General features: G+C 39.4%; 1 protein-coding gene across 1 annotated transcript in view; it reads left to right on the top strand.

The window, feature by feature from the left end:
• LOC142075746 (protein hinderin-like) overlaps positions 1-22547 on the top strand; it is a 175122-nt gene that overhangs the window by 50286 nt on the left and 102289 nt on the right. The window contains exon 6 of the mRNA XM_075137565.1: positions 18769-18896. Within this exon, the coding sequence (XP_074993666.1) occupies positions 18769-18896 (128 nt within the window). The remainder of the gene's footprint in view (positions 1-18768; positions 18897-22547) is intronic.

The following is a 22547-nucleotide window of genomic DNA, read 5'->3' on the forward strand; positions in this document are numbered from 1 at the left end:
TGGATGTTGAAAGTTGTCTTTTGGTTTTGCTGTCTCCCTTGGCAGTAGCCCATCCCTCCTGCCTTAAGGAAACTGAATAAAATACTATTGTGCGTTTGTGGCAGTCTATAAAGAAGGTTGCTGCAAAGTATGAGAGAATTCTTTTGATGTCCTAAATTGTGTAGTTAGAATTATTTTTTTTTTTTTAGCATGTAAAGGATAGTTGGGGTAGTTCCTTTTGTACTTTGGAAATATATCAGGACCAAAGTGGTAGGCTTTGAAAATGGTTTAGAAGCTGTGAAATATCAACTTCTCCCTTCAAAGAAAGTCCAGGTGGATTTGAAGGGGGGTAAAACTGCAGGTGTAAATGATCCTTCCCTAAGCCAGTGAAAGAAGACAAAAAAGCTAAGATAATTGGAGTGATTTTTAAATGTTTATTACTTGTTCACAGTATAAATTCCCAATGCTGTAGCTATGACACTGTCATTATTGTACTGAGCCTGGTGGTAATGAATGTTGTAACATTTATCTTTGCTTTTTTATCACTTATTTTATACCTTTTTTACTTTAAATAATTCCTGATGAGAGAATCCTTGGTAAATCAGGGCTGCGTATTCCAAGTTGCCTGTTACATTAGTGCGAGTCTGATGTATTATTCAAGCCAATCAGTAATAAAAGATTTAAGCCTTTGTCGGCTAGCTGTCGGTTAACTTCTAGCCAAATTTCTAACTGTAGTTCACCCAATGATGTGCTGATCTGTCTTGTCCCTTCCTCTAATATATGGAAAATAGGGTTTTCCCATGAAAAAGAAAATAAGAGGAATATTTTCCCTGAGCTGTTAGGAAGGTGGCAGCAGTACAAGTGGAATCTGAAGGGGTTTGTACTGGTGGTTATAGTCCAAAAGAAAAGCAAGTTGTGGTTTTCAGACTTTGAATTTGTGGCATGAAGCACTAGGTGGCCATATACGATCCATTCCAGTCTGGATAAGCTGATGTAAGTAAATCTGCTTCTGCTTTGGATACCTGCTGCAGAAGTGCCAGTCTCTGTATGTTTTCTATGGCACGGTAGTGTGGAGTCCCCCTAACTTTCCTGGCAAACGCCAGATCAGGACGTGCTGTAAACAGCAGATTTGGGTCACACCTTGTTTGGGACTGAGGTTCAGAAGTCTGCCCTGAAAAGCATTTATTCTGTGTCTGCAACGCATTTTCATTTAACTGTAGTTTGCCCAACTCTTACTTGTTAGATGTGACCATTTTTAGAGTTCTGTCACTGCCTGTATTTCTGCAGGATTTTTAGCATTTGTACATTAAAAACAGTGCGAGAGCATGTTATCCAATATCAGTGTAAGGTTGACCAAATTAGCACTGGTTAAATTGTATATTGCCTATAATTATTCTGGACTTTAAGAATATGATTTTTTGTGACGTTTTCTTTCAGTTTCAATACAGGCTACAAGAAACAAAGAATTTTTTTTTAAAAACTTTTTCAACTAAGGTCAATCTTTGGTCATTCAAGATGTTCTTTTATGGGTTTTGTTCTGTGTTTATGGCTTTGTTTGTGAATCTGTTATCTTGACTCTTGCTAGGAAAGAAAATATTATTGCTAGTTCTTGACTCTTGCTAGGAAAGAAAAGATTGTTGCTAGCTCTGTGTTTGGGCTCAGACTCTTCCAAAAATGTGATCATCTATTTGCAAGGGTGGGGGATTTATGAAGAACTGTGAGGAGAATTTCATACTTCAGATATCCAAAAAAGTATTTGTCATTTGAATGAGAACATATAAATCTGCTGGATTTGAGCATGATTTGATGAATTTCGCTTCTCGGTTGCATGTTACATGAGAAAAGCAGCAAGGACTGACATACCATTGACATCAGAAAAGCTGGAAAAACTTATATTAAAAAAAGCCTAAAACCCCAAATACTAATACTTTCCCAGTGCAGCAGTATACAGACTTACCAGTGTCAATGAATATTGTTCTGCTAGTATATTTCTTATTTCATGCTTCATTTTCTCTTCTCCCAGAGCTAGAAGTGTCATAAAGTGTTTTGCATTATAAGTACTAGGGATATTGTGTAGAGACAGTATTTGCCGTGTTCTAAGAAATAGAAGGTGCACAGTGAAATCTAAGAAATTGAATAGACAGTTCCACCTCTTCCATTTTCCAAAAGAAATCGGCAAGAAGTAGATGTGTGGGCATTAGGAAGAAACTGTGTCTGTATGTCGATGCCTTTTTTTCCCCATGCCACAAAACTGATAGATGCACTTGCTATAGATAGGTCTGTACATAGGCTTTGCATATTAGTGTTCACAGTGGTTAATGATATTTAGGTTCAGCCTAGCTAGCAAGAGGCAGGGAAAGGAAAAAAAGACAGGAAAGTAGTGGCTCAGCTTCTCTCAAATGGGTTTTAATTGAGCTTTTTGTGATGAAAAGCTAATGGTATCTGTTTTCTAGAGATGACTAATTCTGTGTTCCGGTTGTAAACCGAGGAGATAGGACTGTAGTCAGAGAAGGCTTGAAACAAAATATGGGAGCAGGCATTTGGTTGTTGGCTAAATATTTTAAATACGTTGAGTTATGTTGGGGGAGAAAAAATGCTACCTATTTTTGTTCCAGGTTATACACTTAAGGGTAACAAATAGGAATGCTGTGACGGGTGCTAGACAAGTATTTTTAACAGGGCTGTTTCCTGCTGTAGTTCTTGGAACAGGAAGTAAACATCTGTATCAGAGAGGATTTGCTATTACCACTGATAATTGCAATGATTCTCTTCTATGAAAGCTACTTAACTGCAACAACATATTTAACTACATATTTTAACATTTGTATGGCGTGCATACAAATAAGGTCTATTTTCACTAGTATTCTATACCTCTTTTCTGCATTGATCAGCTGTAATACATTCTGAGTACTTCTGTATATCATTGAAATAAAAGGTTTTACTGCATCTTAAGAATGAACATTTATGCTTTCAGCTTCTTACTTTTTTTTTTCCCCAAGGTTTCATTGATCTAGATATGGTGAGGTGAAGAAAAAGGATAGTCCCAGAGACCAATGGTGTTCAAAATACCAGTGTCTGAAAATGTTGCCTCAGATTGGTAAGCTTATTAAAGCAGAACAAATGAGAACAAAAAATGCAGATTCCATCAATAAGTCTGCACTTCATGTCTTGCTGAAGCAGGGAACATTAATAGATCTCCTCATGTTACTCTGTCTGATTAGCTATCTCTGGAAAAAATGAGTCTTTCCTGCTAATGAGTTAGGGGTATGTGCTTTAACAGTCACAAAGGAAATGTGAAGAAGTTGGACAGTGTTTTCTAACCATTCCTATTGTTTATATTCTTATTTGAGTACATTTAAAAAGGGTTGTAATGTTTATTTGTGAATACTTTGTGCTTAGAGCTGGGGAATTTCTCTTCTCACAAGGGTTTCAGGGTAGGAAGTGGTATTATTGGCAGTAGTGCTCAATTTGTTCTTATCCTCCAAACTGGAAAATATTTACTTCCTAGAATACCTAAGAAAACTCAAGTATGGGTTTTTTCCCCCCCTCCATTTTACAACCTTGTAAACTCTAGCAGACTGATAGGCTCAAAACGGTCACACAAGAGTGGATCTTACTCACTGTAGTGTAAATGGAAGCAACTCTGTTAGTGAAAAAGCAAAACACAAGAAAATCTCTGTATCAGTTCCTACAAGGCTGAGTCTGTAGCGAGCTTCAAAGGTCTTGCATCTGAGGAAAGTGATGATGTGAAGAAAGTATTCAGTGTGGAAGATCACGTAGAGATCAAGAGAATTGGAAACGAAGTCAGCAAAGTAATATTTCTAAAGAAAGCCTTGTATAAGAGAGAAAATAGAAGATAAGTTGGAAACTATGTCTAATATTAAAGGTTTTAAGAACAGAAGGCATGAAGGTGAGAGAGCTCAAGGAGGAACCAAAAGGAACAGTTAAGACCATAAATATGTGATGATGACTGTACCAGGACATGAAGTAAAAGAGAAACTGCATTTTGTAGGACTGAGTGAGGAGTCGATCATGAATTTCTGCATAAGGTACTGGGCAGAGAAGCATTACATCACTGACAAGATGAGGCTACATCTAGCACTTATGTTATGAAATCCGAGGACATGTATTTATACTGGGGGCAGTTCTGCTGTTACATTTAACATTTCTCTTAGGGGTGTGTACACAGCCTTTTTGATTTGGTGCTGATTTCAGTAGAGTCTGCTTTTCTGAGTGAAACTCAGCATCATCAGTCTTGCTATAAGAACCAAGACTAATAGATCTATTTCTAGCTCTTCTAGTTGTGAAGAAAGTGGGTGGCCCTTCCTCTCTCAGTCAGGATCTGCTGAGTTGCGTGGCCTATGGCTGTGTAGACTGAAAAAATATTGAAGAAGTCTAAACTTCATCATTCATCCTTGAGAGGTGACTAGACTTGCCTCTGTCCATCCATTTCAACTCCAGAACTTCCACTGAAAATAAAAACTTGTCTTAAACATAATTCAGAGCCTCATAATAAAACATGTCATGTGGTTAGCCTTTAATACAATGTAACATTTAAAGAATAGTTTGCATCTTTTGCTGGTAAATTACTACATAAATATTTAGATTAGGTGTGAATAGGAATGTGGCATTATTTATGGATCCATATTTCTCTGGCATTTCAGATGCATGGTTGTTTTGCTCCTTAATAAATGCAGACATTAAAAGAACAAGCACACACAAAGTGCTAATTTTAAAGCTTTGCTGCTCAGGGGAGAAAAATCTCCACATGTTTTGTTAGAAGTGCTTGTCGTCTCCTGTTGCATGATAGAGAGAAATCATTTAAAACACTTGCAGTTGCATTAAGCTTCTTTATTTCTGATACTTGTCACGGAGTGACATGTCTCACCTGCTAGTGCAGATTGGTAGCAGAGCAACCTGTCAGATCTGAAGATGTTTTGGTGCTGTCTGTTCCTTCTCACTTCAGAAGCAGATGTGTTATGGTACAGTTACTGCTTTAATTTTTGCCCCTATTTTGTTTCAGTTCTCTCTCACCTTAATCCTTGGAAGGGGGAGGCAAGAATACATGAAATGTCTTACTGGTGAAAACTGTCAAAAGAAGAGGAAAGTGCGGGTTCCTTTTTTTTCTGGTTTAGCTAAAGATCAGACTGTTAGGGAGACTGACCACAAAGGTACATTGCCAGTACAGGGCACAACAGTTCAGAAAATGGTCCTGAAATAATAGCATTGCAAGCTGTTGTGGAAGCACTCTGAGGTCTAAGACATGTGAATTCTCTTACTTGCGTTGCACAGACTTCTGTGAAGGTATGTAAATCACGTACCTTCTCTGTAGCTTGCCTTCCCCTTTATGAAATGTGACCTTCCTTGTAAAGCGAACGTTCAAGGACGATGACAGTAAGTCCATTGATACCTGTAAGCTATTCAGATACTGCAATGATGAAGCTTCCTACCTATTAGCACAGGAGTAAGTTTCCATTCGAGATGGAAAGGGTATAGGTGTTTCCTTGATCTGTTGAAATTAAGGAGAAATACTGAGCAGCTTTGCTGCAGTATTGGCTTCTAAATTAATCCTGCAGTTCAAAAGTTAATTCTTTGGGGGCTATCACACCTCCATGGTCTCCATGATGTTTATCAATGAGAACACCCCACTGAATATTCATGCTTTTGTATCTTGGGCTTGGCAGAAGTATCACTTGAGACCTGTAGGATCTTGTATTCCAGTTCACTGAACTGTTCACTGAACAGTTTCGTGTCTTGTGTTTTGAACTTCTGCGAGGAAAGTAGTTCTCTAGATTTATTTATTTTCATTTATGGTCCTCTTTTTGAAAGCCAGTCACTTCTAGTCTAGGGCCCTTGCAAGGTGTTCCCATACACTAATTTTCCTTCCCTACTTGTTGGCAAGAAACAGATGTGCAAGTTACCTTGATGACCTGTTGGTCTGGAAAATACCCCTAATTTCTCTGATTTTTGTAGGCCCCTGTTGTATAAAATCTTTCACTGTTGAATATTTTTCCCCATTTCCTTATAGCGTCTTTGGTTTGATGGCTCAGAAATTTATTATAATCATGGGAATGTATTTTACAAGAAGGCCTTTTCAGTACCTGACTTGACTAAGCTCTTCTAAGCATCCGTGGTGAGCCTTGCATTATTTGCAGACCCACTGGATCAAAGATTTTTCTAGTTTTGCTTTAATGGAGAGTGGCTGTATGCATGGAGGCATCTGACTGTGTTTCTGACTGTATTGCAATAGAATTTGCCAAAGAACTATTTGCTTACTCAAATATTAATCCTGTGAGAGGAGGATATCTGAAAGTGTCATTTTCTTGCTGCCAGTAACTGTCTATGCAAACTCTTTTCAGCTATTGTTTCTTCTGGTGAGCACTTCTGAGTTTAGATTTCGGAATTCCTGTCTTCTGAAATAACGGCCCTCCAGCATTGATATCCTCAAGGCTAACACTTACCAATGTTTCTCTAAGAGGAATGGAGAACTATAATGGGGAAAAAAAAGTCTTACCTATGGAGAAGAGGTTCCCTCTCTTCCCCATCAATACATTTAGACTTCCTTGGTTTATACACATTCAGCTGGATATCTTGGTATGCTCCATGTAAGAAGCCAAGACGACTTCCAGAATGCCAGCTATTGTCTGTGGTAATAAATGTGAGGATATAGGGATGAGATGAGTGTTTTTCTTGCAGGAGATAGCACTTCCAGAGCCCCATGAAACTTGTTTTTATCCAAAGGCATGTAAACCTTCAAAAAGACAAAAGTAAATGCGAATGGGTCAGTGTCACTCTGGGAATAGGCCTGTCCTGGCAAGACCCTTTTTCTAATACAAAACTAATCAGCCAGAGTAAGCATCTTTATCTCCAAGAACAGTAGAAAAATCCCAGGACCTGTATGTTTGGCTCCTGGAAGTTAAGTCTTTGCTATCCCAGTAGAATCATTCCAGATCATTTGTTTTCTTCCTCTTCAATAAGTATTTACCGTTTGATTTGGAAACCTTTTTGTTGGCATAGGGTAGCTTCAGAAAATCGAGTGTGAGGGAAAGGGGATTTTGTTAACATGCTTTCTAACAATTTACAAGTGGTAGCAATTCTCTTCAGATGATTGGAGAAGAGGTATCTTCACTATACTTAGCAAGTTTTAATGTATTTAACCTGTTAATTGTAGTATGATGAGAACATATAATGTCTGTACCGTGTCAAATGACCAAGTTCGGTGTTTTAACACTGACAGTGGCCACAAGCATGTGGCAGAGTGTAAGGACAGGGTAAGCAAATAGTAATACTTGCCCCCAAAAGTCTCCCAGTGTCCAGAAACCTGTAATTAAAAAATGCAGTCAGAATGTTTCTCTGTGTTTGATAGCACTGGGTGAATTTTTTTTCTTATGAATTTGTTTAGCTGAGTCCATGTAAACTTTAAACGCTTACAGCCTCCTGCAGAGAGCAGTTCCACAGCTTAGGGGAACTCCGTGAAAAATTTCCTCCATTGCTTTGTCTGGAACCTGGTGGGTAGAAGTACGGAAGAGCTTGTAAACACCTGAATCTGTTTGTTCAGTTGCTGGACAAATGCATGTTCTCTGTCCTGAAATGCATCCAATAGAAATTTTCTGTCTTGCTGAGTCCTGTATTCATCTGGCTCGTAACAGTTCTCCTGTTTGTGCAAGAGTAAGGGCCAACCTGGTCCCTTTGGTCTACTGAGAACGTAAAAAAGTGTATTTTTTCCTTATCTGATTCCCTCCCCTTTGTATAATATTAAGGTACATTGTTCTGGTCTGTCACGGTATATCTAGAGACACTAATGCATGTAATCTGGGACAGTGTTGTACTGTTTGTACCATACAGCTTTCTTTTCTTCTCCGATGATTCAGATCTGAAGAATTTTAAAATGCCTGTTAATTTGAGGAGTTGTGGTTCACTTTATCTACTTCTAAATTTCAAATTGTCAGGAGGAAAGAATATCATTATTCATTAGGTTGGGAAGGTAGAAGTTTCCTGTCGTACAATATGTGGATGTGTCACCTTTTGGTCTGGGTGTTAGGGAACCGAAGTTAAGAAATGAAATCTGGAGTGTTGGCAAAAGAAATGATTTTTATTTTTAATTTCTCTCAAGTTTTAAACAGTCCTGTTTACTTCACCTAGCCATGTCTTCCATTTTGAGCTGTGAGGCTTATTTTTGAATACTGTTATTGCAAAAAGAGCCTACCCCCAGGAACAGCAGCAGAACACACCCTGTTTCAGACAATACTATTTGAGACCTTAGTGCTGTAAATGATGTAGAAATGTACATGTATTAATGAGGGGTATAATAGGTTTCAGTGAAAGTGGGAGATAAGATGTGTTAATCTTGTATATTAAATAGTCCTACAACAATGAACCTTATAATGAGGCTGTTATTAAATCTTTTCTTCACTGGCTTCAGTTCAGTGAAACCAGTGCTTTTCAGTTTGGCATGTTTAAGGCCAGCTTTTACGAGAAAGGACCAACTTTCTGAGGCTTTTGATGTCATTCTGAAATACTTAATCTAATTAGAATGTGTACAACACGTGATGGAAAAGAAAATCTTGGGAGCCCTCTGTCATGGAATACTTTCCTTTTTTGGGTTTGGGGACACCTCCTTTAAAATTAGTATTAGTGCACTTGTATGGAGTTTGATTTGACCTCAGCTGCCTTTTAGAAAAAGGAGCATTTCATTTCTCTCATCAACAGCATGCAAACAGATTGTGTTCTAACAAGGTTAGAAAGACTGTCAAAATAGCAATAGTTTTAAAAGAAAAAAATTGAATTATGTAGAATGATCTGCAATTTTTACATTCTGTGCTGTTCTAGCTATACACTGAAGGCAGTTCCATAAGAAGGGCAAGATTTCTTGGCTCGCTGGTATTTTTTTTTTTTCTATTTCGGTCCAGCAACATTTACAGATTTTTTCATCTCGCCACTTGCACCATTTGCAGATAGTCAGATTAAAATCTATGTGCTCCTATCTGAGTGTGTTCTAGTTTCAAAGGGTGAAAAAAGAAAGTTGAAATACCCAAGCCTGACGCCGACTGATACAGAGAGGGAACCACGTGAGGAAGCAGCAAACAAAAGAATTCCCCATAGCGGCCAGGTTTCCTTTCCTGTATGGACCCGAACGGGGAATCTCTCGTTCTGAAAGTGGTGGGAGCTTGGCTGAAGGAAAGCCTGCTTTTCTCTGTCAGCATTATTCCCATTTGAGGGCTGTAAGGAAAACGTTCAGTGAGAGACATCAAATATATAAAATTAAGAGTGATGATTGATTGTTTCCTGCAAGGAAGCAACAAGACAGACACCACTGTGTATTCTCAGGTGATCCCCATTCTGATAGTAACCAAGACCAAACCTGATTAGCTTCCTTATAAAACAAGTTGATGTTTTGTGATCTTACATTCTCATTCCCTGCAAAGCAGACACCTTTCTGATTTACTATGCATGTTCTTTAATTGAGATGGAGGTGCTGTAGCTCTGCTCTCAGTAAGTTCAGGTTTTACATTCCATTTCTCTTTTCCCTCTTCATCCCCTTTCCTCCACGCATCTGACTCCGAGCTCACATTTATCCTGTTAAATAACTCCTCTCACTGTGTCTAAACATAACAGGCTGAGCATCCTTTCTCAGATACCTCAATTCCCATATAGGCTAAAAGCACCTTATCTCTCCTCGGGCTTCCGCCAGGAGCTCCGTTGTCAAATTAGAGTAAAGAACATGGCTGTTTTAATATCGAGTAGTACTGATATGACAAATGGCTTTGTGTAAACAGTAACGGTGGCTACTGTGAAAGATTTTTTTAATTCTCACAAAGGCCTGCAACTAAAACAGCAAGTATTTCCAGTGATGGGTATTTTATGTAAAGCTGTGACTGCCTGTGTGGATGGAGGGGAGTGTAATTTGAGGCAGACAGTAGCAGGAGGATTGCACGGCGGATTTTCATGTTTCAAAGTGATGTGTTAGATCCCTCTCTGTAACAAAATTAACCTCAAAATTTGACAAGCGCGCTGTGCGAGTGAGGAGAGCGGTAATATCCAGCAAGGTCACTAGGTGGAGCGACAGGTCCATTTTTCTTGTCGCAGGGGCTGACCAGTGCTTTTGTCGGCTTTGCAGATGCACATATGGTAGAATATTATCATTTTATGGTTACAATTATGAGCAATTTGATAGAAAATGAAAGCTAAATTATGCAGTGTTCCTTTTATTTGTTTAATTTTGCACTCTAAATATGTAAAAGGAAAAATAGCACTCTTTTTGTGTGTACGGTGATAGGTGCAATACCTTATTTTGGCTTCATATTCTGACACAGCACAGGTTGAGATTATTTTCTGTCGTACATGATGAAATGTGTGGTGTTGTTTTCAGGTGCTGGGACTGTTTTGCACAGAAATTGTATATGGCTGAATCTCCAGGCTCCTTTTTTCCATAAAAAAGGTTCATACGTTTACCGGCGGATAGACAAATACATAAGTAACAAGTTCCTTAACAGTTTCCAGTGGAAGGGGCTGGGCAGCTGTGCCGTCTCAGCAAATGGCAAAGGAAATCTTTAAATCCTGAAAGTCGCTATAGACGTTGGCAGAGATCCCCCTGAAAGGAACGAGTATGTTCTGAACAAACTCTTTCTTGCCAGTGAAGGAAAATCTCCTGCCGTTACAGTTCTTAAGCCAAAAGTAAAAAAATTTTTATGGCCCGTTGCAGGACCAGTAGCCTGTTACAATGATCTGTGGGGTCTGTATTTTGTGTACTGATGTTCTCAGTTTTTCTCTCATCAGATTCGTTATGTTCATTATTATGAAAATGCATATTTTCACCGGTGTGTGTAGCGGCATAATTTGCCTTTTGTGTGTTGCATTCTTCCCTCCTTTTCACTAGAAGAAAGTTGTTAGCACAGCCAGCTGCAGAATAAACCTTTATTTTCTTTTTTCTTTGCTTGTAAGTATCCTTTTGTTTGTATTAATGAAGGTAAGGCTGGAGATGTGTTTTCCACTTGGAATGGAAAGTGCAAGCTCTGAGATGGTATTTGCATTTATTGATCCAGGCACATCTGCTGGCATATGATGGCGTGTGATATTTTTGTCCTTACCCACCTTTGAACCAGAGAACATGGCAGATAAGCTGTCCGGTTTGATTGGCATATCCTGTGGAAAGGATTTTCAATACATAGGATCAAATCCTGAAGCCTAACCTGCTTTTGCATTTTCAGAGTATGATAGAGACCTCTCTGAGTTCGCGTGTTATGTTGGGAATTAGTTTTAGGTTTAAATGCTTTCCTTGCTCTCTTTAAATCATACTGGCTATCGTTTTGTTTGGCCAATTTTAGATGCACTATATCTATATTGTGCATATCAGTATTTTTCAGTATGTTTAAAGCGAACTTGGGAATTTCATCATCTGGGTGGAATAGAGCATCTTGGTAGATGATATAAAACTCAGTCTGTCTATAAAAGAAATTAAAAAAATTACAAGTACTAGGAATAAATCATCCTGGAGAATTTAACCAGGGTAGGAAATCTTGTATCTTTTATTGCCTTTTTTTTTAGGATCAATTTTAACAGTTGCCCTACAGGTGGTATGGGTGGAGATGGAAAGATTATTTTTTGAAAATAACTCATTCAGCTGTTCAGGAAACTGTGTTTTTATTTCTGTTCCCACCTGACATCAGTAAGTCCAGAGATTAGATTTGAATTTGATGTTTTACATATGCTTCCTGAAAGCTCCGAAGGACTGCCCTGGCTTTGTCCCTAACTTTGTTCTTAACTCTGTAGCTTTTCTTTAGGTAGATAACCATAACTTAACTAATTTGTATGCGCCATATGCAGTCTTGGCTCACTTCAAAGTGTAATCAAGTCATGAACTAATTACAATACCATATTCCCAAAGAATGTAAATTTAATTTCCCTTCAAACAGAATGGGAATGTATTAAGCGATTCCTTTATATGAGAGCTGTGGCATTCAACAACATAATGCTGATGCTTCAAACAGAAGTGAAGTTCTTAACTTTTGTGGACCTTGTGACCTTTTTCCCTATGCATCTTTCCTTTTTATTCTTGCATCTTGAGTTAATTTACTGACTGGATAACAACATTAAAATATTCAAGTGTAAATTAAAATGTAACTGTTGGGCTTCAGATTGGAGATCACTCTATCTTATTGTATGTGACTTGCTCCTTTATAGTGTTTTCAGAAATGTGCTTCCTGAGGATTTTGGATCAGAAGGAGATTGTGTTTTGAATTGAAGGCTCATAAGGTTCAGGACCGCACCAGATGATTTCTTTAATACATTGAAAAGTGGATGTGCAGAAAGTTCCCTACAGGTTCTTAGCATCGCTGTGCCAAGGAGTCCACATAAACTCAGTTATATAAGAACGAGCGAAGTGAAGTTGTTCATAAAACATTTTATTACCTTCAGTCTTTGCAGCATCTTCAGAGTTTAGATAATAAACCTTCATAGAAGTTACTAGTCTTTACCCTTTCACAGAACAATGATTCACATAGGTTCAAGCCACTTATTTTATTTCTCTTAATTTTAAAGGCAGAAGAAACGTGTTAGGGTTGACTTTGATCTGTGCCTGGATAGTTTGATTTCTGAAATGCAGTCCTGTTGTTGCTTTTCTGAGGCGAGATTGTCAAAGCGCAGGACTGTATATGTGTTAAACACAAGTTGTATTTTAAAATTAAATGTGGGTCAGCTTCCAATGAAGTATGTAATTGTTTAATGCTAAAGGAAAGAGCTTAGAATATCTTAGTTTATATTTTAAAGTGTTCCTTTTAGATGTTAATTCATTAATACCAGCAGTTTATTTTTATTCATATGACTTTTCATATGTAAGTAGTTGAAGCTGCATTATTTTAATCCTTTCTTTGGTTAGGAAGAAGAGAGCCTGCAGGTGGAAATCAGAATGACATACATATTGCTTCTTTCCCAAAAGGCATGGTATCTTTCTCCTATTGATATGCAAAATATTAAGGTAGAAAATAAACCTCATTGCTTCATGTGTCAAAATACTAAAAAATATATGCTTGGGCGATGCATGGAAAAATGTGGGCCCACTTCAAACTGAGCACACTTGTAGTGGAGTTTGCCACGAGGCTGTCGTGGGCCTTTGGGGCTCTGCAGACTCTGCACATTCTGTTGCCTTGTGTTGTGAGCATTTAAATGTAGCTTAAACCTTATTGTAGATACAGGTATAGTATTATTTAGAGACCCAGCTGTATTGGGTCTTAGCCTTTGTTTGAGTTTGGTGAAATGCAGCAGCATTTTAAGGCATTTTTGGGCCACTGAGTAACCCCCAATGCAGTGGGATGCCATAGTAGTACAAGGTGCCAAAGTTACAGATGCAGAGGTGTGTCTATTAAACAGATGGGAGCTTGCTTGGACATTGTTCAAGTTGCCAGACACCATCCAGCCGCATTCTGGAAATGGTATAGTGTTGGTATAGCAGCCAAACTAAAAAAAAACAAAACAAAACAAAAAAACAACCACCACAAAAAACATAAAAGCAAGGTAAATTAGATCAGGCATGAAGTGGTTGATGCTGTGTCCTGTGGCTGTGCACAGCTCCTTGAACAGGTCTGGCTTATACACACCTAGGTGGAGGACAGGCAGACACGCTCAGGTCTGCCTGCAACTTATCTGAATAGATTTTTCTTTGGAGACCAAAGACCTCTCTTTCAGGGCTCAGCCTAGCTTCAGCAACTTAGTGTCAGTGGTACTTCCTCAGCATCTCCTTCTCAGTCGAGTTTTTTCACAGCCTGTGGCTTGAAGGGACTACCCGAGGCAGCGAAGAGAGTTCGATCTTTGCTGAAACTGCCAATATGATGATAACTAGTCAGCTTTCTAGATGCATGTCCTTAAGCAGGGATTTTAAAAAAAAAAGTTTTGTGGTCACTAGATCATGATTGCAGATGTCAGAAAGCTTTCTTCATCATGTGCTGAAATCATATCCCTGAAGGTTTCTTGTATCTCTACTGCAAAGTGTAAGTTATTGCTATCTTATTTAAATTCAAATCTAACTTGTGCCTGTTGGACTTTTTCCTTCCTTTGCTTGCTTTATTCATCTTTGCATATCTCTAATAGCTCTGAGTCTCTAGAGAATCTTCCATTGGATATAGGGGCTGATGGGACTGGAGCATCTTGTTGCTGAAGATGGAGATTTAGCTCTTGTGTTCTCTTCTGGACATGGATCAGAGTATGCAGCCTTGAATAAAAAGACGGTCCAAGTCAGAGCTACAGTCAGGGACTATAGGAATGGTTTGATGCTTGGGAAGTCTTTTAGGGCTTGTCTGCATGGGTGAATGCAGGCAAACTTGCCCTCTAAGCTAATCAGCTGCAAGATGAATCTGGTCTGTTAGTGCTGTGCCTGAGCTGTGCTACCTTACCCTACAGCTACAAGACTTGTGTCCTGGAGCTGGCTTGTGGAGTGTGGGACTGCTGGGCTGCACCTGTGTGCACAGACATGCCCGAAGACTCCCTGTGCCACGGTTTTTCCACGTGTAAAAAGGGAACACTGGAGCTTATGCCTGTCCCAAAAATGCTTGTGACAAGCTATTGAGGAAGGAGTCACTAGGTGAGGAGTTCTCGCAACCACTCTGAAAATACAACAAGGCCTTTGTTATTAGTTTGATTGCCAAAAAAATCTCATTAATTGCGTTCTCCTCCCTTGATAATAGTTTCTAGAAAACTTTTTTCCAGCCTCAAATTCCTGTGATTGGAGGCTGCTTTAATTTTTTTGTTTCTTTAAAATAAAGGGAGTTAAAACCAAACAATTTTTGAATGATACAGGTTAAAAAAACTTCTCTCTAAAGAAAAAGTCCTCTACTTCTCCTCCACTCCCTCCCCCCCTTAGAAGAAGTGATTTGAGAAAGGCAGAACTTCAGCAAACAGCCCTTGCAGAGTGGCCTGGTATTGGCAACATTTTGAAAACCTCCACTCTAGATTAAGAGACCAGGGGGTGTTTGAAGTGCTGTAGCGTGAACATTGCTCACAGAAGGATGTGGAGGCTGATGTGTAGAACTCAAAAGCTTTCTAGGAAACCGCTGGATGCTCTAAACCAAAACACTTCAGATTTTAAGCTGGGCTTAAAATGACTGACTTATAGTCAGAGGCAGTGGAAACAGTGTATTGGGAACAGTACAGGAGGTCAGTGCATATGCTAGAGATTGGCATTTTTTCTCCCACCTTTTTTTGCCCTCCACATTCTGGGGAAGCAAGGAACTGTAGCTGTCTGTCCTACTTCAACTTGAGAGGGCTAAAAATATTTCAGCAACGAGTAAGCTGGGAGTAGCTGGTGTAGTCACAGAGCAGACTTAAAAGCCTGAGACTTAAGAGTGGAGCTGGAGAGAAAGTAGGGTTGAGACTCTGTAAGGTGGATGGACCCCACCAGACAGGTCGCTGCTGCTGGAAGAGGTGTCCCCCTCTCCCAGCAGCCTATTCCCTCTGCTCGCTTCGTGCCAGCTCTCGCGCTCAGCTGACCCTTTGCATTGCTGGCTCGGTTTGCTGAGCTCTCGGGGTGAGTGAGAAGTTTGGGAGAGCTGCAGAGCTGGTGCAGATGGAGGGAGTCAGACTCCGTGGGGTGAGCGGGAATGTGTCTTTGGCAGGCAGCTAAGCGTTAGGTTGGCTGTGCCTTCTCATGAAACCTCACCCCTAAGAAAAAGCTCTTTGTTCCCTGCCTAACGTCCCTCTCCCTGGAAATCCTGTTCCTCTGTAAGCGTGACACCGCTGCATTCTAGCAGTCCCTCTTCTCAAAGCCAACTCTATCTCCACTGAGGTTATTATCTCTTAAGAGCCATAAATGAACTCTTAATTCTGTGACTTACATTCAGTGACAAAATTAACTAATTTATTCTATAAAATATATAGTAGTTGCAGTATGACATGTGAATGTCGCTGTTGAAATCTTAACCTTTGCCTTTCTGATTTTTTTTTTTCTTTTGACACCCCCCTCCTCCCCCCCCCAATACTTTACTAACAAACTGCATAAAATGTATTACTCAGATACATTCAAATGCTTGGACATAAAACTACCGCTCAGTGAAATGCCAAGTACCACTTCTCTTGGGTAACTAACATCTTGTAAATCCAATATTTGTGCTCCTGAAAACATAAAGAAATATCTGATGTGAGCATTTAGGCACATTACTTTTTCTGTGGAATGCAAATCTGTAGGACTTATTGTCCTATAGGTTTTTTTCACCCTTACAACTTTTTTTTTAAAGCAGATTATGAATATATTTATCATTACCTATGTATTTGTCTAGAGACTGTATTGCCATAGTACATGTGTGCCCTTGTTATATCTGAATGACTTAAATATTTTTGTGGCAGTGTTGTATATTGCCTGGCTAATTTGTAGGGGGGAAAAAAGAGATCATCTTGCTGCTTTTAGCAAAAATTCAATAGAACGGAAGAGTAAGATCTAATATTAAGGCTTTGTTTTCTTAAGAACATATTCTGCAGTAAATGTACCAGCACATTATGGAGAATTATCGTACTTAGAGCTATTCTGCATGTGTCTTAAACAAATGAACATTTTTATTTTTTGTTCCTATTTGAAGCTTCATGTTTACTTACTTAGTAAGCAAAGCAAGGCTTTGGACTATGGTGGCTGTAACAATGCATTGCTTAATATAGAGCGATTGTGTGAATGAACAAGGTTTTAATCTTCTAATACAGGAAGTTTTAACAGTGACAGTGCTGACCGAATCTTAGAAGAATTTCGGGGATATCTCGGCTGCCCTTCAAGCTCATGTTAACTATTGCCCTTGCCACTCATGATCACATAACTGACCCTTGGACAATCAGGATTTGCTTGCATGCTTTCCTAATGTTAATTTTGCATGTCATCTTTTAAGCTGTATTTTAAATAAATTTGGCAGCTGCAAGCAAGAGGTGGTGGCATCACGTGCACAGCAAGGGCTCTCTGCAGTCTGTAAAACACAACTTGGGCGTCTCTTTTATGGTACACTTGCACCATGTATGTGCTAAGCTTGGGTGTGAGGGCAATCTTGCCTAGCTTTCCAGCAGGACTGATATTAACACTTTGGCAAGAGTGAAGGTAGGTGCATGGCCGTCAGTCGTGTGCCCCGAGGCCATTTAGGGTGCTCATTCCTTGTGCCAGCAGTGTGCTAGCTGGAGGGAGAAGAGGGTAAAATCTGTTTTGTGGGGAAGGGGTTGCTGGAAGCAAAGTGAATTAAGAGGGCTGTAAAAAATTGATAAAGATAGGACTGTCTGTTTTTATATTCTGCCACATAACATGGGTTTAAATGAATTTCCCTATAATTTGTCTTCAAATACTGACATTTAACTCTTAGGCTGTATAAATGAACTGGCTTTTTCTAGAGTAAAATTCATGCCCTGCGTCCAGGCTAATATGTTCACCTACTATAAACATTACTGCCTATGGTTACAACTGGAATAAAAAATTCCTTTTATATACATCATGGCTGGCAGAGACTCCTGAGACCACCACAAATCACTTCAGCCTTTTGGTGCTCTCTGACGAAATGAACTGAAATGTAAAACGGCTCAGGCTTCAGGCAGGCTGGCTCTGGAAAGCAATTAGCTTGTTTAGACCGTTGTTTGTACCCTCCTGTATTTCCAGGTGCTGAGCAAAGGTGTTCCAAAAGCTCTCCTGATTGATTTAAACATTGGGGTTTAATAACCTCCCATTCCTTCCTAAAATGTTTTGGTTATTCTCTGTGTAGCCTTTTATTTAGAGGAAAGAAAAACAAACAAACAAACAAAATCCTGGCAAGACCCTCCCATCCCCCAAAAGAACAAGAAGAAAAAGAAGGAAAAAAAAAAAAACCACCAACAAACTCAGGGTCATAACAGGGAATAATAAAGCAGTGAGTTATTTATGCAGCCATGATTGGCAAAAATGATTGCAACATGAATTTGCCCAGAAGCAATGATTAGATCATAAAAATGTTAAGGAAATCTGTAACTCAACACCATTTTATAGATTGAAGAAGTTTTTGTTCCCTACCTTAATTGCGGTGACTTGTTATTAAAGTATTTATTCAGAGTAATCTCTTTGGACAGCGAGCCCTTATCCCATCTGCATGCATAATTAAAAGTGAGGGGGGAGAGAGGGGAGCATAAATGGTTTACCATGCTACATGAGCAAGGGAGGGAATTACACAATGACAGGTGAAGAGCAGATTTATCTCCTGTTGGAATTTCAATGCTGCAAGCAAGGCAGGACAGTGTTGCTTGCTAATATCCTTGCAAACACCACAGTTGCTGCTTCTCCACATTACTGTCCAAAAATCATTGCTGGGCTCTGAAAGGCCTGTAGCGCTGCATCTGTGGCTGTGGGTTTTGGAGCCGTTGGTGCTCACGGAAAGAGATTTGGATTTGGGTATGTGGGCTTGTGAATCCATGTCTGTGCTTAAAAACGGACTATTTACTTACTTGGCTGGCTATTTATTTATTTATAAATAAACATTGGTAGTGTCTGGCTTTGCTGAATACAAATCAGAGGTTTGTAATTGTTCCAACTGAAACAATGTCATCACCTGCCTCCTGCTGCTGTCCCTTTTCCAATGATAAAAGAATTTGGTGCAATTCTTCTGTTTCCACTCTCTGAGTAGAAAAAAGGTTGTACTTGAACATTCATCTCTAGGCAGATTTATCATCATTAGGCAGTACTCAAACACACAGTATCTGTTTTTAAATTGAACTGTTATGGATGTAAATCAGATTTACACAGAGTAAGTTGGTATATATTTGACTCTAACTAATCGCTAAAGGGTATTTTTCCCTTAACTTCTGATGCCTCACCTCTGCAGCAGCAGTACAGAGAATGCCAGGAACTTTTGAGCCTTTATCAGAAGTACCTAGCTGAGCAGCAGGAAAAACTATCGCTCTCCCTTTCTGAACTCAGTGCTGCCAAGGAAAAGAAGCAGAAGGTAAGCTTTTTTCTCCCATCTCCTTTTTTAATGACATCTTTGAAAAATCTTTTCTCTTTTACTAGAATTGCAACTTTAAGTGTGTTGTCTGACATTATACAGTGTCGAATACTGTTTTGTGATTGGCTTCCCATGAGTCCTTCCCTTAATACATGGATTGCGGGAAAACTCAAAAACCCCCAAGTTTTAGGTCAATAAAATGGGTGAAGTTAATTGACCGTGTTGTAATGGAGTAGGAATCATAGGAACCCATGCCTTTGCTAAGGAAGAAGTTAAGATAACCCTTCTGTTTTCTGTCTGTTTACTGTTAGAGTAAAATAATTGCAGTCACTATAGATTCAGCCTTTCAGATTTTCACTGTGGCTTTTGATGATTGAAAAGGACATTACAGATGATATATTTGGTCAATAAGTGCTTTCTCAAGTCTGTAAGGCAGCCCATCTGATTTGAGCTGTTTATAGAAGACCTATAATTATATACGCAGTTTAAAAACAGAAAACGTTGACTAGAGATACATGTTAAATTAAGTGGTAAAATGTTTCTCAAATGTATGGGCCCAAAGAGTTGAAAACATGGTTGCTTGAGACTTTTTTCTGATAGCTAGGTACTTGATTTGCATTCCTGCTGATAGCAGATTATACCCTGGAAATGAAGGCTACTTACGCAAGTGCTCTACCTAATGTTCTTACCTGCTATTTTCTTTCAGAAGCTTCCATCTGCACATCTGCAGTCTATCCTAACTAAGACTATGCCTCTTTTTATAAATTGGGGCCCTTGATCATTTCTTTTGCTGGAAGAGTCTTAAAGGCTTATAATAGGGCTAGAAGTAAAGTCATCAGCACCGAGTATCCAGAAGTTGGCCTGATTCTGGCCTCTCAGTGGTTGCCTACTAACAAAATTGCACAGACAGTTCCTACTTTCAGGAGCCTGTGAAGGAAGGTGCATTTTTAATTCTGTTCAGGAAGCAGGTAGCAATACTTCTCTGACTTCATTGGCATCGGGAATCGTTTTTTATCCTGCTAATGTTTTTTTTTGTAAAATATGTTGTTGGACATTGAGCCATTTGTCAGGCTTTTAGCCTTTATAAACATTTCATTTCCATTCTTTTGTATTTTTATCTGCCATCCATTCTGTGACGGTGTTGAGTTCAAAACAAGAACCTTTTTCTCTGAGAATGGATGATGCCTGTGTTCTTGCCTGTGATATGCAACTTGCTGGGGATCTCCGTGGAAAACGGTCCAGAGGAGCCCATGTAGTCCAACAGCACCGTGGAATCTGTGTTTGGGATGATGCCAATACTTCTCTCAGGTTTTGCCGTGCTTAACCTTTCAATGTTAGCCTTTCAACTTTAAATACACATATCTTGTACTAGGTTAGCACCTAGTATAAAGGTATCCGGTGTAATCACATCTACAGTGTAGAAAGTAGATAAAGTATAGAAGCAGATAATCGGAAACCTTCAGCCTATTAACTGTCAAATCAGCATTTGATGGAACAGCAATCCATGTTCATATCCTCTTGTTCTTCTGTCGTCTTAATCGCTTTATCAATGTATACACAGAGACTCCTCTGAACGTGTTTTCTGATTTCATGTACAAAGTTCTATCAATCTTATCTTTGATTCCATTATTTCTTTTCTCTATACTTACGGGTACTTTTGTCCACAAACGCAAATTCAGATACTATATTGAGGTTTGCCTTGACATTTCATTTATGGTTACCTAGTCTACAGCTCCAGCCTAGCAGGTCTGAAATTACCCTAGCCCTCTTGCCCTTTGCAAGCTTTGTAGGCATAGATAAAAACCTGTCAAAGCATGTTTCAACTGGTTTTTCTTATAGCTTGCAAAATATTTCTAATGTTTCTAGCCTTCCTTGTCAATTTTCTCTTTCTATGCAGTCCTGGTAGGCATAGAGCTGTTTATATCTTGAATGCATTTGGCTTTATAAATTGTTACCTTTTTTTTTCCAAACAAGCACTTCGTGCTATGTTTCTCCTCGCAGCTCAGAAACTGTGGAGAGATCTGCAGGACGGCCTCACTGCGTCGGTTCTTTCCCTAACATACTCCTTTTGACAGCTATCGAAACCGAAGAAAAGTCCCTGGGCTGTTTCTGTTGGACTATTGTGTTATTTTCACACACCTTTGTTGTTGTTGTCTGTTTGTCTCTTCTCTTAATACCTGAACTGCGAGCTCTGAGGGTCGTGGTCGGTCTCTTCTTGTTCTGTTCTGAGTGCTGTCTTAACACAGTAGTTCAGGCAGGCATAGGGGGGGTGTTCTGGCGTCTGCCGCGATGGGGGACGCCACAGGGGAATGCAGCAGGGAGGGATTTTTGGGAGGTAAGAACTGGGAGGGGGACAGACCCAGAAAACTTTCCTCCTGCTCCGAGTGCTGTCCACACCAGCACGCTCTGCCCTGCTGAAGCTCTTATGCTCTCCCTCTTTTTGTTTTCAGCTGGACTTTGAGAAAAGTCACCTTGTTTAAATACTAGGATAAAGGAAGTATTCCTGACTTTTGTTTGAATCCTGATCCATTGGGAATCTTTTCCCTGTTGTTTGTTTTCGACTGGGCTAAGGAAATCCTGGATATGTCTGGCTTTAAATCAATAGATACTAGCTTGCTACCTGCTTTTCACTTCTTTGAACTGTCTAGGAGAGGTAATCAGCGTTTCCTATTTCAGGTGACTGCTGATGTTACCGGGGCATCTGTGCTTCAGTCTAAGATGTCGTTCTGATTTTCCTGTGTCTTGCAGAAACATGGGACTGCACAGTTATACTCGGTACTGAAGCACTTCTTTGTTCTGCCTGTTACCAGCTGTTCTTTCTTGTTTCTGTTCATTTTCCCCTCTTTTTCCTACTTGTTTGTTTTCATTCATTTCTAATGCTACGCCTATATCTTAACATCACCTGCTTTTCGCCTGTCTGGCTCCCTCATTCTTACTGTACAATAATGCTGACCGTGAGCTGTCACTTTCCCCTGGGCTTAGATAGGTATTTGAAAGCATCTCCTTTCAGTGTTTAAATGCTGGGCTTTGTGTTAGAATGAGACAATTAACAGGTCAAGAGAACTGCAGCGGTACCAAACATCTATGGCATTGTTGCAAAAAGAGGTGGAGTAGTATGAGAGGCAAAGGACTGCAGTAGCTGCGTGCATGTGGCTGAAATGAAGCCCTGGTTTGTAGCTGTATTGAACTGATGCAGCTACTTTGATGTTAACTTCTATTTTTGTCTTGTTTAGCATCACCTAACAGTAGCAATAATTCTGAAATCACGTTTTACTTTTACCTAATATTGCTTCTTTATAACAAAAGTCAGCCCTCAAAATTTAAAGAAGCATTCTGGTAGCAGTGAAATAAAATTGCTGGGAAGATGGTGGCGAGATGATTTAAGACAGAACTCTCGTGGAGTCAATAATCAGTAACTGGAACATGGAGCTTCCTTTTTTTTGTGAGATAAAAGTTAATTCCATTTGAAAAGATACTTAAGGTGACATGAATTGAATTATTCAAACTGGCCTTCTCAGCATTAACTCTAGGTTAATATCTCATGATGCCTCTGGTTTCATTATAGGAGCTTTAAGTACATAACTTTTTATAATAAATTCAATACCTAGAAGCCGAACTGAAATTGGTTTACCTTCTACCAACCCATAAAAA

This window comes from Calonectris borealis, chromosome Z (assembly GCF_964195595.1).
Source record: "Calonectris borealis chromosome Z, bCalBor7.hap1.2, whole genome shotgun sequence".
NCBI lineage: Eukaryota > Metazoa > Chordata > Aves > Procellariiformes > Procellariidae > Calonectris > Calonectris borealis.